We start from the raw sequence: 15,177 nt of genomic DNA, 5'->3' as shown, positions 1-15,177 counted from the left end.
CTTCAAAGCCTTCACTTGACACCTTCGGAGCAAGCTGATAACACATCTAACTGCTAGTGAGAGTGTGAGTTTGCTCTTGTAAATCTCTGGTTAGAATGAGCAGCTGGTAAACAAACACAGCCTATAGCCTCGGTGTTGTGCTAAATGTGAAAAGGGGAAGAGACTTAACAGACTGTTCTGTTTAAAAAGAAACATTTCCTTGTACCATAAACACAAACATTTTAAAACCTCCCGGCTGGCACAGAGCTGCATGTTTTCAGCAATGGGTGGATGAGGCTCCAGCAGAAGGATCTCACCCCAGTGCTATCCCTCCCTCTCAGTGGGCTCCCTCCAGGACAAACCAGGACTAGCACCGCTGTCAGCAGTTGGGCACACACCTTTGCACATGTCACACCTTACCTTGCAAAGCCCCTGACAAGTCTGCTTTGCATTTGTTCCCTACCAGGCATGCTGGCTGCTGTGGCCATCCCTCCTACTCTTCACTCCCAACTCAGTTCTGTTCCGGCCTGTGCAGCCCAAGTGTGGCGGGACCCTGACTCCTCAAGCAGGGTGACAGGGCTCTGACAGGCACTTGCAAGCTCGATGGCTTGCTGAAACCCATCAGCATGTTCCTTGCCCAGTCACCTCCAGAAGAGTGAGGGCATCAGGAGCAGCATGTCGTGCAGTGTTGCTTTGAGCCACAGCCCACTGTGGAGCATCAAAGTCACCTAGGGGCCACCAGTGCCCAAACAGCCCCGTGGTGTCAGGGAACGAGGCCAGGACCTGCAGGAGCACAAGGACCTCAAGCAGGACCTGCTTAAGCAAAGATCAGGCAGGGCCCTTGCTGAGGACATTGGGGGGTCAAGCAACTCTAGGGCGATTAAAAAGGCTTTATGGTGCCTGGAAACTGTCTAAGGGTGAAGGTCATAGCTTGGTGCTGCTGTGGAGGCAGGCCCTCCCCCAGCTAGAAGGAAAAAGCTCAGCAGCTGCTTCTGTCCCGAGTGTATCATTCCTCTGAGCAGAAATCAGACAACAGCACCACCGAGGAAGGATCAGTTTTCAATATTCTCTTCATCTTTTGCGTTTGAATTAATGTATTTATTTGAAAACATAGAGAAACTCTACACTTTTTTCCAGGTCAAGGGTTAAATCTAAATACATAAGTGAAAGAACAACTTCCTTCTTTGCCCACGTCAGAAACGTGCTCCCAAGCTCATTTCTCAGCATGTGAGCACAGGGCAGGTTTTGTGTCCCCAGGGTCATCTCCCCTGGATCCTCAGCCTGTGTAAACAGCCGGGCCCTGTCCTGCGGCACCACAGAGAATTCCTGACCCTCTGTGAGGGCAGGGACATCGCGGCCGAGCCGGGCACGCCCCCAGCTGCAGCCCCTCGGCCCGGGCAGGGCGGTGCGGGCCCTTTCGGGGGTCAGGAGGCCACCGAGCAGCGTTCCGAGTCAGGTCGCAGGGACTGGCCCCGTGCACGGCCTGGAGTGGTTTGGGAGAGCTCCCAAAGCACATCTTCCGCTTTTCTTCCCCTCTTGGCAGCAATCCCGTCCGCCAGCTCCCGACATCAGCTACAGTTCGTGGAGGGGGAAGGGAGGGGGACCGCGAGCTGCGCCAGAAGGCCGAGGCTGGCACCCACATGTTGCACGGGCACCGAGAGGGAAAAGGGCACGGGAAGGGACGGGACAGAAGCTCTCCTCAGGGCTGGGGGCAGACCCAGGGCGCATGGGGGTCGAGGTGGGAGGCAGGCTGAGGCCCAAGATGTCCTCTGACAGTGACAGGCCCCCTCCGGGGGCGTGAGGAGAAGGCAACAATTCCAGGGGAGATGACAGCGGGGAAAGGGGCTCGGGGCTGGAACGGGAGGACGCAGAGGCGGGGGCAGGTGGACGCACGGCCCTGCCGAGAAGGACCGACCGGGAATGCAATCCCCACCGGCCGGAGGAGGAACGTGGGCATGGTGACTAAACTTCTTGTAAAAAGGGGTGGAGAAAGGAAAGGGAGGGACAAGAAGCGAGGGGAAAAAAAAAAAAAAAAAAAAAAAAAAAAAAAAAAAAAAAAAAAAGGCCCTGCATGTCAAGGCTGAGGAAATGCTGTGGGAACTACAGCCAGGCGCTTTTTTTTTTCTTCTTCTTCTCTCTTCTCCCCTCGTGTAGCTGAGAGGAAGGAGAGGAAGAAAGAGAAGTAGTCAGCTCAAATGCGCCTCGCTGCGCTGCCGGGGCGCGGGGGCTTGGCTGGAAGGATCTAGTTTCCCTTCGGTGGCAGGAAAAGGAGCCACGGGAGGAGGCAGAGACGCGCACCCAGACATGCCCGTCCCGTCAGGCTGCTGGCTCCTTCTCCTGTGCCTCGCTGCCGCCGGCAAGCAGGTAAGGCTGGGAGCCGGCCGAGGGGGAGGTGGGTGTCGCATCCCGCCCGCGGGGCTGGTTTGCTGGTCCCGCTGCTCGGGGCCATCGGCGATATCGGAGCCCGAGCCCGCGGCATCCCGCAGAACAGCTTCGCCTGCCTTGCCCCCCGCTCTGCTGGTTTGGGTTTTGGTTTTGTTTTTATCCCAGCAACTCATAAGCTTCTCTCGCTTCTGTAAAATCAAAGTAGTCCAAACCCAAAGTTGCAAAGGAAGCCAGGGGATCTGCGGGGAAAACAGCCTGCTTCTGCCCAGAGCAGGGTGTGAGAAACCAGAAAATATTTGCAGCGAGGTTGTTGAGGGATATAATTTGCATGTAGAGTAAAAATAAGGCAGACTCCACCCTACCGAACAGATTTATTCGAGAGAGCGTGGGCACACTTGTCCCTCAGGCATGGGACTCGGGGTTTTGGCAACCCGGGTTCAGCTTTCCAGCTTCCCCAGCGGGATGAGTCCCCTCAGGCTCTGGCCATCCCGCCATCCCAATGCCGGCAGCCCCCGCACAGCCCCGGGACGTGGGACGGCGCTGTGACCCCCGGTCCGCGAGTGGGCGGCCGCCTGACTCGCCCGGAGGCTGCTGCGCTGCTCACGGCAGAGCCGGGAACCCAAGACCGGAGCCGGGAACCCAAGACCGGAGCCGGGTCAGCTGCCCCAAAGGGCAGCCCTCTCCTCCAACGGGGGAAGGTCTGAGCGAGGTTTGGCTCTGCGGTTGTTTGCAAACACAGCGTGCTCCGGTCGCAGCTCTGTGCGATGCCAGGTGGCTGCTGGTCAGCGTGGTTCACTTGGGATCGTGGCTGGTCTTCCCCTGCTGTCGGAAAGATCATTTTCTACAGCCAGCTCCTGCTCAGCCTTGTCAGTGGCGTACATGACATTTCCTCCAGCAGTTTACATCGGCAGAAGCTTGCTTTGCTCTTTCTAATTACACAGCTTAAAAATTATCCTTCTCCCTTGTGGTTGTTTAGACCCTTCTAGACTGGCAGGATTTGCAAATAACATGCTACCCTTTATTTACACTTTATTTCCTCCATTAATCCATGTTTGGCAGCCTTGCTACCATTTGTATTTATTTCATCAGAACTTCTGGTATTTTTCTATGTGTCATTATTCTTGATAAGTTATGTAACCTGAAGTGCTTCCCTCAACGTGGGGATGTAACCAGGCCATGGCTGGGTTCCCTGAAAGCAAGGTGCAACTTCAAGAAAAAAGAGATAAAAACCCAAACCAAAACAGAAAACCCTCTACTGTCTACAGCTTACAATTTCATGTCTGACCGCACAGTCCTGAAAGCCTTTCCTTTGGATTCCTAGTCCTAAATATGTTGCCTAAAACCACACAGGCCTTTTTTTCCCCTCTAAAACATAAGTTTCATTTTGTCCACCCTCACTCTCAGGCTTCTCTCAAATTGCTGCTTTCCAGGTGTCCTCCATATGTATGTGTATGAGCTTGCAAATTTTAAAAGTGATTTTTACATCACAGCTTTCAGAGGGTTTTCCCTGTCCCTCAGTATCCTCTGTGTCTCTCTTTTTTCCTGCCCTGGTGCTCGGGACTGATCAGTGCAGCAGGAGGAGCAGACCTCAATGCTCTTCGTGCCTTTGCTTCAGGTCACTAGCCATCACATGCCTGCTTCCTTCTGGAGCCATTTGGGCTTAGTGCAGTTTTTCCCTTTGGAATATCCTCATTGCCTGGAACTGGCTCAGCCTTTGACCAAACCTCGGAAATTCAGATTTCCATGGTATAGCTCCCGGCGTGTTTCAGTTACCGTGATGTAGGAGCCAGAGCTCCTCATCATTTCTCACCTCTTGATTTGTAGGCTTTCACAGGACGCAGAACAAGGAACTGGTATTTATTCTGGGCTGATGTGTAAAGTCTTTCCACTGCCTCCAACACGTGCCCAATTCTGAGTCTGTGTTTGTACAGGGTGCAACTTTGCATCGCCGTTGCTTTGGACAAGTAGCAGCACAAAACTGTAGGAAGCTCCAGGAAAGTTGTAGCATAAAGATAAGGATAAAACATAATTTTTCAAAGAGCCCATTAATTTAATATTCTGCCTTCAAGAGTGAGCAGAACCTACAAGAATGTGAAAGGCAAGCTCAGAGAGGTGCTGCTCTGGAAGAGCCTTTCGGTTTCTCCTTTGACTGATTTGAGCAGTGGTTTCTTAGAAGGGAGTTGCTTTCTGATGGAACAATTGTGAGAATACGAGTGGGAGGGTTGAGGTTTTTCTGGTGCATTTGTGTTAGTTTAGACTGGTTAATAGGGTGGAATAGTGCTCGAACGGTGATATTTGCAATTTATTTCCTGCAAAGAATGAGAAGCATTTAGAAATATAAGTTATTGCATACTCACTTCATAAGTCTGCTGAGAATAGACATGATCATTGTCATCATTTTCACCAGAGAGGAAATGGGAACAGAGAATTCGTGACTTGCTCTAGGTCACACACCAAGCATGGAGCAGAACTTCTGGGAACAGAGCTCAGTCCTGCTTATCTTGTGCTTCAGCCACAAGATGATCTTTCCAAGTGATTTGTTTTGGGCACCTGTCAGAGATATTTTGCTCTCTGGGGCATGATCTGCTCAGCTTCTTTGCATGGAATAGTCACATCCCTTTCCTTGCTGAACACCAGCAAAGAGTATCAGTGCTACTATCAGATGGGAGTCAAAGTCTCTGAGAATGTGCATTTGCAAGTGTGCAGTAAATCAGTTGCAGCACAGATTCATTCTCCCTTTGTGTGGCATGGAATGTGTCCTTCCACTGCTCTGTAACATCTACTTCATAGCTAATGTTTGCTCATTGCAAGCATTTGGAATTCTTTGCAGTGTAGAAAAGTTTTGGCAAAAATACAGATTTGTCTCTAACTTCCTGAAATGCACAGTGTGTATGATGAGAGAGGGGGAAAAAGAGCATAACAGTGACTGTACTGTGTTACCATGGGCTCTCCTGGTCCATTTTCCCCGCTCTGATTAGGGCCAAAGGAATCATTCAGTAGAGCAAAACTTCTACAATATCTAAACTCCTGGATATATTCTACCATTAACAGCATGGGCTTCAAAGCTACTGTAATTCAAATAGTTCATTTGTAAAAATTGCCTTGCAGCAATGGTTCTTGTGAGGAGCACTGGCAAGCCTTCCATTGTCTCGCAGTTTCCCCTAGAACATGTGAAAAATCTTACAGCACCTCATATCAACAGAATGTAATGTATGTAAAACTACATCAAACCACAATTTAAGAGATCTGTCCCACTTCTCTTTTCATGTTAAGCATCATCTGCCTGATGTAATTTTTTCTTTCCCACCAACAGGACCAAAACAAACCTTTGCCACATTTCACAAATTGGTAGAATTCAAAGCTTATCAGACATCTCGAGGGTACTGACCAATGTCATCTAGGTCACAGGGCTTTCTTCATACACTGCCAGAAGGAGAAAAAAGCCAAAAGAAACAGGTCAAGCAGAGAGGTTAACTGCATCCCTAAGGATCTTTTTTTGTTTTTACTGCCCATTACTGTCTATAACCTTCAAGCTCAGAAAAGTGGGATGTAACTTGACAGCCGGGCAAGAACCAGTGCAGATGGTAAAAGGGCTGCATGTGTAACTACAACATAGAAAATCATGGAAACCTCAAAGTGATGCCCTCCAGCATCACTTAACACTATTTAACACACCCTTGGCACTATTTAAAGGAATCATACTTGAGTCACTTTGCTGAGCTTATCCATCTGTCCCTAGGAGTTCAAGTGGTGAGAGGCTCGCCTGTAGTAGGTACATGCACAGATGCAAGGAAAAGGAAAAGGCAATGCTTACTGCAAGGCAATGCCTCCTGCTTCTCCCTGCCCACTTCCTCACTGTATGACGAGGTCTCCAGGAAGTCTTTGTGGTGACCAGAGCCAGGAGGGTTCCTGCCAGCACATGCTGTTACCACAGAATTCACATCTCCCTCCATCTGTGCCCCTTGCTGCAAGGAGCTGCTCTGCAACAAAGGCTGCAGGACACTTGGAGGAGATGGTTGCTTTGGGAGCTGGTTGAGTTTACACAGGAGGGAAGAGGGAGACAGAGATAACTGGTTCATCATGTAGTCAGCTGCAGCTCTGCTCCTTGCATAGACTGTCCCCTTTCCATAGGAAACTGGAAAGTCAGCTTGCTGGAAACTTGCTGGAAGCTCAGCTTGCAAGGCAGCGCTGGCTTCTGCTGCTGCAGCCACACACCCCTGTTTTTAAGGATGCCTTGGCTGGTGTTGCTTGCATGGAGAAGCAGCTGCTCTGAAATTGGCTTATTATTGCCGATGGAGAAGGCAAAGGCAAATATTTGTGTGTTATAAATGCAAGATAAAAATTCAGTGATGTTTAACCAGGTTGCACTCTGGACTCGAGCAGGCCTTGGTCTGTGCGCCACAATAGCCTGCCTGCAAGAACTTGCCCCTTTTTATGACTTACTCTTTGAAAATGGTCCAAAGTTCATGTAGTAGAAGAAAAACTCCACCAGCAGCAATGGCTGGAAGTCACAAGGTGGCTGCAGGTGGGAATCCAGCTGTGCTGGCACTCAGGGCAGCCTGCTGTTGAGCCTGCCCTGTGGGAGCAGGACTTGGTGTGATGCTTTGGCGCTCAGGAAGGCAGATTTTCTGATTTGTCCCTGTCTGTGTGTCACTGCAGTGTGCTATCATATTTGTGATGGGGTGCCTTCTGGAGGGCTCAGCACTGCACAGCAGGAGCAATGTTGACATCACCCTGGCACTCCAGGACATCCTGGTTTGTGTCTCATACCTGTGTACCTCATACCGCCTCAGCTGCTTTGTGCAGGGCTTCTGATGGTTGCCTCGTTTGTTTGCCTTCTCAGGGTGTGAGCTCTCTGGGCATGGCTTTCTTTGGTGTTTGTGCAGTGCCCAGGATGTCATGGCTGCAAACGAAGCCAGAGTCATTAATCACCTTGGGATAGCGCCCCATCTGTTTCTCAGCAAAGTCACAGGGAGGTCTGCCCACGCAGGCCCAGGAAGGGAGTGGATACATTGCCCTGGCTGGATGCCGCGGTGTAGGCTGCAGCATCCAGCCCTCACCCTTGTTCTCTGGATCTTCTTCTGCCCAAGACCCCTGCAGCATCCCCACAGCAGAGGCACATTCCCCACACCACTTGGCCAGATGTGTTTGTGCTGCCTCCCTGCAGCATTCCCAAAGGAGTGGCTGGAGGAGGGGCTCTGGCAGGGAATGGCAGCATAGTGGGCAGGCAGAGAGAGCCTGAGAGAGAGCTGAGACCCAGGGTTGCTTCTCGGCCTCTGCAGAACCCTCTGGCTGCCTCCCTTCTTAAAATGTAGATAAAAGAGACCAGAAAAGGCTGTGTTTTGGTAAAAGAGCCAAGCTGTCCGGTTTAATCCACCCTGCAAGAGCAAATTAGCCAAGGAGGGGGGAAAAATGAGGTCATTCACCCTCACCACTTTGTGGCTACTCCAAAAGAAAAAGAAGTATATAGGGTCTGTTCAAGAATGGCAAAGAACAACATTTGTGACTGCAGATGGACACAGAATATATTTAGTCAGTGGTCAAAGGGGAGGGAAAAGAAAAGAATCTTGTATGGAAATAAAAATACTGTGAAGTTTTGTTAGGCAACCCATTAATCTGGAATGCAGAAATACAGATAGGGAAAAATGCGCAACTAGGTTCATATGAAGTCCTAAAATTGCTTATGTAGCAGACAAGAAAATCTATTTTGAGTGCATTATTTTCCCACAGTGAAGAGTTTTGCCTTAGGAGCAGCATATGCTCCAGTAACTTTGCATTGTTTGGGAGCAAGGATGAGATGGTTCCTTGAATCTGATCTCACAGGAAGAAAAGCTCTCCCCTGCAATACCACATGTTGTAAAACAGGCTGCTTATGGAAAGCAGCCAGGGCCTCTTCCAATCAGGGAGGAATATTTCCATAGACATTACTGGCCGCAGCCACCGGCAGAGCTGGTTCCTTGTGATTGACACCTGAAGAGTGAATTAATCAATCCTCAGCCCAGTCCTGAGCTCTTTAATAAAGGCAGCAGTTCCTTCACAACGGGGGAGGTGCAGACACAGTCATGCAGTCGCCCCTCTAAGTCACACTGGAGCAGAATGGGCTGTGGGTGTTACATGCATCCCCCCAGACAGCCATCATCCCCAGCCCCTGCCCTTCATGTTCCTGCCTGCAGACTATGCAGCAGTTGTTCCATGGACAATGCTAAAATCCAGGAGAAGGAAGCCAGAGCAGAGCGTCAGGTGGTGCAAGCTCTCTGCTACTACAGGCTTTCTCATTCTGCCCAGCAGCTCAGCTAGGATTGTGGGATTTCGCCTCACATAGTAAGAGATTACCATGTTATGTTCCACTCTGAGGGTGTACTGGAAGGGTACATAAATATACACATTTTTAAGCATGGAAAGTCCACATTGGACACCTAATCTGGCATCCAGCCCAAGAAATCTGTCGTGGTCATTTCTTCATTAAAATTCATCTTCAGCTGATGAAGCATAGAGAAATGATCTGCTGAACTAAAATGCAAGAGGAGCGTGCTCCCCCTAAATCATTGTAGCTTTACTGTTTGGGGTTTTTAAAAATTTTTTTTTTAATTAAGCATGAATGAGTGTAGGGTGTAGAGTTACTCATGATGAGTCATTGAGACAGTACCTGGAGTGGGAAGGCTACTAAACTTTCCTTTGGAGCGCTGCTCTCGCACCTGTTCAATCTAGAAGAGATTTGCCTCTGCAGGCCTTACCACAAGCACACCTAGGTATTAGCTTTGATAATGCCATTATTCTGCAGCCTTTATTTCTGCTTGTTATGGACTGTTGGTCTTGCTGTCGAGCCTTTTTTGGTAAATATTTTGGTTTGGTTAGCATTGGGGTTCTCAGTGTCTGATTGACCTTCAGAGTATTCTGCCTAGTAGCTGTTAGTCTTTGAATTGCTGCAGCTGTGGGTGCACACAGGTTAAAGCACGAGGTTTTGCAGCCAAGTGCAGGCAATGTGCAGGCACTGCTGACTGCCCAGGCAGTGAAAATGTTAAGTGTGCCCCTGTGGCTGCGTGTGGAGGTGACTTTGTCTCTGAATGACAAATGTTGTGCACGTGATGGCAAGTCCATGGAAGCAGGCTGGCTGATTCACAGCCTCAGTCAGTCCCTGTTTCAGCCCTGCTGTCTCTCACCCCCATTGTCTCCCCTCTGATCTATCTGATATACCTGAGGTTCCTGTCTGCCTGCCCCCAGCCCGCCGTGAGAGCCGTCAGTGTGGCACTTCTCCTTTGCGTAGCTGCTGGCCAGAAATAGCTCTGGTGGGTTTGAGATTGAGGAATGCTCCTTCCCACCAGTGGAGCAGCACCAGTTGCTCAGGTGTTTGCTGCACGCTGGAACAGAGGGACAAGGGGAATGGGCAGGACAGAACTTCTGCCACCATTTGCCCAAGTCCTGGCCGCACGTTACGGTTTTCTCTTCACCTCTTCATTATTGATTTTATCCCTTATGCTCTTTCTGGCCTCTTCAGGCATTCAGGCTGTAGCAGAGTTTTAAGGACCTATTTTTAAAATGAAATAATATTTAGTTTAAGCTGTTGCCATTTCCCGGCTGTTTTACCACGTGGTGGTAGTTCTGTGATGTGGTTTACTGGTCACTGGAAAGTTGACATCACCAAAAGCATTTCATTCACAATCTAAGATTTTTGTGATGAATTACAGGCCTGCAAGCAAATAACTGGAATTGCAAAGCTGTGACTTGGGTGCTGCTTTGATTTAATTTTTATCCACAGTGAAGGCTGTCCATGAAGGAACTGTTGCATGCAATGTGATTATGATTAAGTCTTTAACACAGGACTCCTCTTTCCCCTTGTACACCCACAGCTGTAAAGTTTTCCAGAATTATTACTATTATGTGCCTCAACAGAGTGCCTGGGAGCACCAGCCACACCAGCACCCATTGAGAATCAGATTCTGTTTTTGCTCTTAGATAATTGTTTAGGCAAGCCTCTGAAACTGGCAATGAGCTGAAGAAATCTGGAGTCTGGTTAATTGTACTGCTGACCCAAAACAGGTGGGAGGCTGGAAGGCTGTGGGCACAGCTGGTACCTGTGAGGGGAGAGGCAGTGGCTCGTATTTGAAGATGACTGCAGAGGCCCTCTTAACTGTGCTTGCAGGGGCTACTTCAGTTCAGGAAACTTCTCAAAGCTCACTTCTGTTGACAAAGGCTCATAAAGCCCCAAATCCACAGATTTTTCTCCGTTTTGTAGCAGGCAAGTCTAAGGACCTCAAAGCAAGTGGCTTGAATAAACCTGGGCTCCAAAGTATAAAGAAGAAGTGGTGTGTGCAAGGCAGGACAGACCAAAGTTGTCTTTCCCACAGGTACTTTGATGCTGTAATAATAAATGGAGAAAAAAATGTGCTTTGCTCAGTGAAATGATGACAGGTGGCTTGAATACTCTCCAGAAACAACTACACTGGTCAAGAAGGTGTCATCTTAAAAGACAGCTATCCCTTGACGTGTCTCTTTACATCTCAATTTTTGCAAAACTGAGATTATTGCTAATGAGCAATCCTCATTGAGGCCTCAGGTTCTTGTTCAAAAGTGTCATGGGAAAAAGATTGTGGAAACCCCCGACCTTGTTCTTCCAGATTTTTTCTTTTCAAGGAAAGAGGCCCATGCAACTCTATCTTTTCTGAAGTGTGAAGAGCAAGAAGAGTAGTTTTAGCATCCATGACACACAGCTTCTGCTGCCCTCTGATTGCTCAAGGGCACAAAGAATAAATATTTCATTAAGCCTGAGGACAGGAGTCTGAATCCTGCTGGTTCTCCCCTTCAAAAGCGCCTGTGTGTGTGTTTTTTTAAGGTGTGAGTAACACAGTGTTTCTTTGTAGTGCTGTCGTCAATGTTCTCCAACCCTAAAAGCACAAGCACACTCTTGCTTAGTATCCTTTTCAACAAATAAGTAAGAAAAAAACACAAAGCTGAAAAGTCTCCCCGTAGCTCAACACCAAAACACAATCTTTCTGCAAACCTTGATGTAAGCATGCCTGTTTTTCCAAAGAGGTCCATTGTGGTAATCATGTGCTTAAAGGTAAGCAGGTGTTGGTGTGCTTTACCAAACTGGATCTACCAAGCCTGGAGGAGGTTTGTCTTTTTCCCCCTGGCTTCTTCCCCTGTCAGGTATAGTTGTTCTGAAGTAATATTGATCAAACAGGAAAGCTGCCTGGTTTTTTAGGAGCTGCTGGAAATCTGGGTGCTTTGCACACTTTCAAAATGACAAATTAAACTTAGACAGGACACCTAGAGCTCTCTGAAGCACGTATTTACACATGGTGATGGGATTTAATGAGCAGCTTCATCAATAGTGAGACCATTAAAGGAATGAGCAGACTGGGTGTAATCTCATTTAAGCACTTCGGAGGAAGTTGGCACTTTCTCTCTCTAGATAAGAGCTTGGTGGTGTCCAAATCACTCTGACCCACAGGCCAGCATCCGAGGAGAGGAAGGATGTTCCAGGGGTAACGGAGCAGACTTGGGCCTTGGGAGGCTTGGTTTGGTTTCCCGTCACCTCTGTGAAGCCAGATGGCCTCCTGGTACAAGTTCCTCATCTACAAATAAATTGCACTTCCCTGTCTCAGAAGGACACATTGGCAGGAATGTGCTGGTGGTGGTGAAGCATCAGGTCATCGTGCTGCCAGCAGCACAAGTACTTCTCATCCTCCAAAGGAAGTTAATGTACAGTTTGAGACAGACACATCTCCCTGGCAGAGGGATTAACATGGGTTAGCTTCACGTCTAACAGAGCTGTGTTAGCAAAAAGTTTGGATCTCATCATAAGAAAATTCCAGGTTGCTTTGATTTTCCTTCCTGTCCGCTCTTGCCCCAGCTTTCATTCTTGGCAGATCCAACCAGTCCATACCAGGCTAGAATCCCTCACCTTCACCTGGGAGTTCGCCCCATGAGAGCCTTGTCCTTGGACCATTGGGCACAAATCAAAAGAGGGAGTATTCAGCTTTATGAATGCCTTGGCTTGTGTGAAAAGGGGAAGGACACAGACACAGAAGAGGCTGCTCATTGACACAGAGCACAGGTTAATGCAGCTGTGACCTATTCCATAACAGTAGCCCTCACTGTGTTGTAAGGCCTGGTGGTATCAAATGATGTCCAACAGGTGACTGAGCCTGCTCCCTTCACCTTGGTTCCAGCGCCCTGCTGCTTCTCCTCAGGCTGAGTTGTGATTCTCAGAAATTACTCCAGACCCTTTAGCTGAATGCTCCTTAGCAGATTTGCGTATTCTTCCGCAAAAAGGATGACTTTGCCCTTGTTTGACACTTAAGTAATTTTTTTAGTCTTTTTCTCTAAAGAGGAACTATTAAACAGGGGCAAACGAGGAAGAAGAGGATATTCTGTAACAAAAAGTGAGTGCTGAGACTGCTTTTGGTCTCACCACGATTGTTACCTTTGTGGATGGCTGGGTAGAGAATCGATTGCTCAAGACATTCTTTGTGCTTGGTTCCACATCATCACCTCAAGCCCTTTGCTGGCCATCTCAGTGTTTTAGCCTGAGGTGTGTTACAGAAAACGGGCTCTTTCAAGTGTAGGGGTCACTGAGCTGTGTCACTGTTCAGCTGCCAGGCTGGCCCAACTCTCCTTTTCCTAGATTGCCTCCTCCCTCACCAGTGCTGCCTGTTATCCTGTGCCCCTCCTTGGAGGTGCTGTGTAAACAGGGAATGCAGTGTTTGTTCCAAAAAGGCATTATCTAATCGCAGGAAAGGTACTGCTAATGAGTGCAAAGAGACAGACAAGGAAACAATGAGACAACACAAGACTAGACTCTTAATTTGACCTGGGATTGTTGTGATGATTAAAAAAAAAAAGGCTGTAAGTTGTTTATAGCCTGCAAAAATACAAGAGCTCAAGACCTCTGACTTGTGCTACTTTTTCTGTTCCAGACACAGCTAGTGCAGTTTTGATAAACACAAGTCATGCACCAACCCATGGCTCAAACTGCAAGCCAGAGGGTGGTGTTCTAAAAAAAATTCAATCTTTTTTGGTCATCTTAAATATACAAGACCTTTCCCAGCATTGGAAGAGGGCAAGGTGCTTAGGGGAAACTATTTTTTAAGGGGTTGCTATTGCTTAAACTAGAAAAGGAGAGAGGAGAAGATGTAAAGATTTGGAGGAAACAAGGGGAGAATGCTAAGTAGAGGAATGGGAAGCAGCACCAGCAGGCCTAGGGTTGCCATGTGCTATTAGATGGCAAAAGCTCCCTTTAACCAGCAGAAGAAGCTTTATTCCAGCTTTGTCCAAGTTAATGCAGTTGTCAGAGCTGTATCCAAGAGTGAAGAATTCCTTGCTATGGGCTTGATTTTGAATCACCTTATCTAATTTCAAGATCAACAACTGTGAGGTGTTGGGTTTGCCTTGAGGACTCTGAGCTGCCAAAGCAGGGTCAGTGAAGGGCTGGGCACGATGCTCAGCTAGCCAGGATCCCCAGCACAAGCCATGCCCTCAAGCCTGGGCTCTGGGGGGAACCACTGTGTGCACAGGGTGCTGAGAGCTGGCAGGGAATGCAAAGGCCCATGAGGGCCAGAGGCAACTCTGCTGCCCACTTTGCAGATTCCCTGTCATGTAGCCACTTTAGATGGTGAGGGGGAGAGGGACTGCTTTGTGTAGATTTGTGTTGGTTTTGGTTTGGGTTTTTTGAGACACAAAGAGCTGTTGGATAATTGCATCACCTTTCTGGATGGCTGCCTCAGTTCCATGAGACCACCTCTGCAGGACACACTGGGAGCCATAAAAAGCTGCAAAATTTAAGCCCAGTATTTTATGGGACTAGCCAAGAGCATTTTGTATCCCAGTGGGAAGCTGGGAACTTCTTCTTTTTCAGGAATATAAATCATTCACTTTGCTTGTTTGCTTAATGCTCTGCATTAAAACTGGCAGTTTCCCAGGTCTTGATCTGAGGTAATTTCTGTGGAAGAGACTACAGAGGTATCTCTATGCCTTTTTTTGTCTTTACAATTGTTTTAAAGTCGTAGATTTTAAATACAAGAGTTATGTAGCAGGCCAAAAGTTCATGACAAATTGCAAGATGGATTATTTATTTGTCACCTGGCTCTATTAAAAGTTCCTGTGTGTACATCATCAAGTACATACTCTTAGCATGCTTACAAAGCACCTTTGAAATCACAAGTGTTGGGTAAGTTTTATTGCTTGGCTGTCCACAAGAGATACTCAAGACAGAACATCTTCGTTCTCTCTGCCAGTGCTGGGACTGGGTAGGGCTGGAGCTCTCCAAGTGTATTGGTTCTCATCATGTCCTCTCTTTCCTTCCCTCCTCCAGCTGTCACTACAAATCACTCCTCCGTGTGAGAGCGAGCAACACTATGAGTACTTGGGACGGTGCTGCAGGAAGTGTGAGCCAGGTATGTGAGCACTGTGGGGCTGAGAGGCTCCTCAGCAGCTGCTCTGAGGGTGAGGCAGCCAGCTCTCCTGGCTGCTGGTGGATTGGCACGTGCCCGGCAGCTGCCTGGTCTCAAGTGCCTTCCTAGGGCAGGAGTGGTCCTGCTGGCCTCAGCAAAGGCCACGGCAGCTGTTTTGTTGGGATAGCACCTAACCACTGTGGGAGACAGACAGGAGCTCGATTCTTGTGCCCCCAGGCTGCCCAGTTCACAGATGTTTCAGTGCCACACTGAATGGGGACCAGACTGACAAACTAAAAAGGTGCAGGAAGAAATGATTGTCCATAGCAGTGTTAGCACCCAATCTCTTACCTTTCTCTAACCTCCTTAGACAGCTGCTCTACAGCTTCCAGGTGACCTACTTGTTCTTTTCTCAATCACA

At 48.4% G+C, this 15,177-nt stretch overlaps 1 protein-coding gene across 2 annotated transcripts in view; it reads left to right on the top strand.

The window, feature by feature from the left end:
* Nucleotides 1-2,029: 2,029 nt before the first annotated feature.
* TNFRSF11A (TNF receptor superfamily member 11a) overlaps nucleotides 2,030-15,177 on the top strand; it is a 28,242-nt gene continuing 15,094 nt past the window's right edge. For both annotated transcript variants that reach the window (XM_063162102.1, XM_063162093.1), the window contains exons 1-2: nucleotides 2,030-2,343; nucleotides 14,678-14,759. In XM_063162102.1, coding sequence (XP_063018172.1) covers nucleotides 2,284-2,343; nucleotides 14,678-14,759 — 142 coding nt within the window. In that variant the 5' untranslated portion in view covers nucleotides 2,030-2,283. The remainder of the gene's footprint in view (nucleotides 2,344-14,677; nucleotides 14,760-15,177) is intronic.

Source organism: Melospiza melodia, chromosome 1 (assembly GCF_035770615.1).
Source record: "Melospiza melodia melodia isolate bMelMel2 chromosome 1, bMelMel2.pri, whole genome shotgun sequence".
Classification (NCBI taxonomy): domain Eukaryota; kingdom Metazoa; phylum Chordata; class Aves; order Passeriformes; family Passerellidae; genus Melospiza; species Melospiza melodia.
This window is presented reverse-complemented; position numbering and strand designations above follow the sequence as displayed.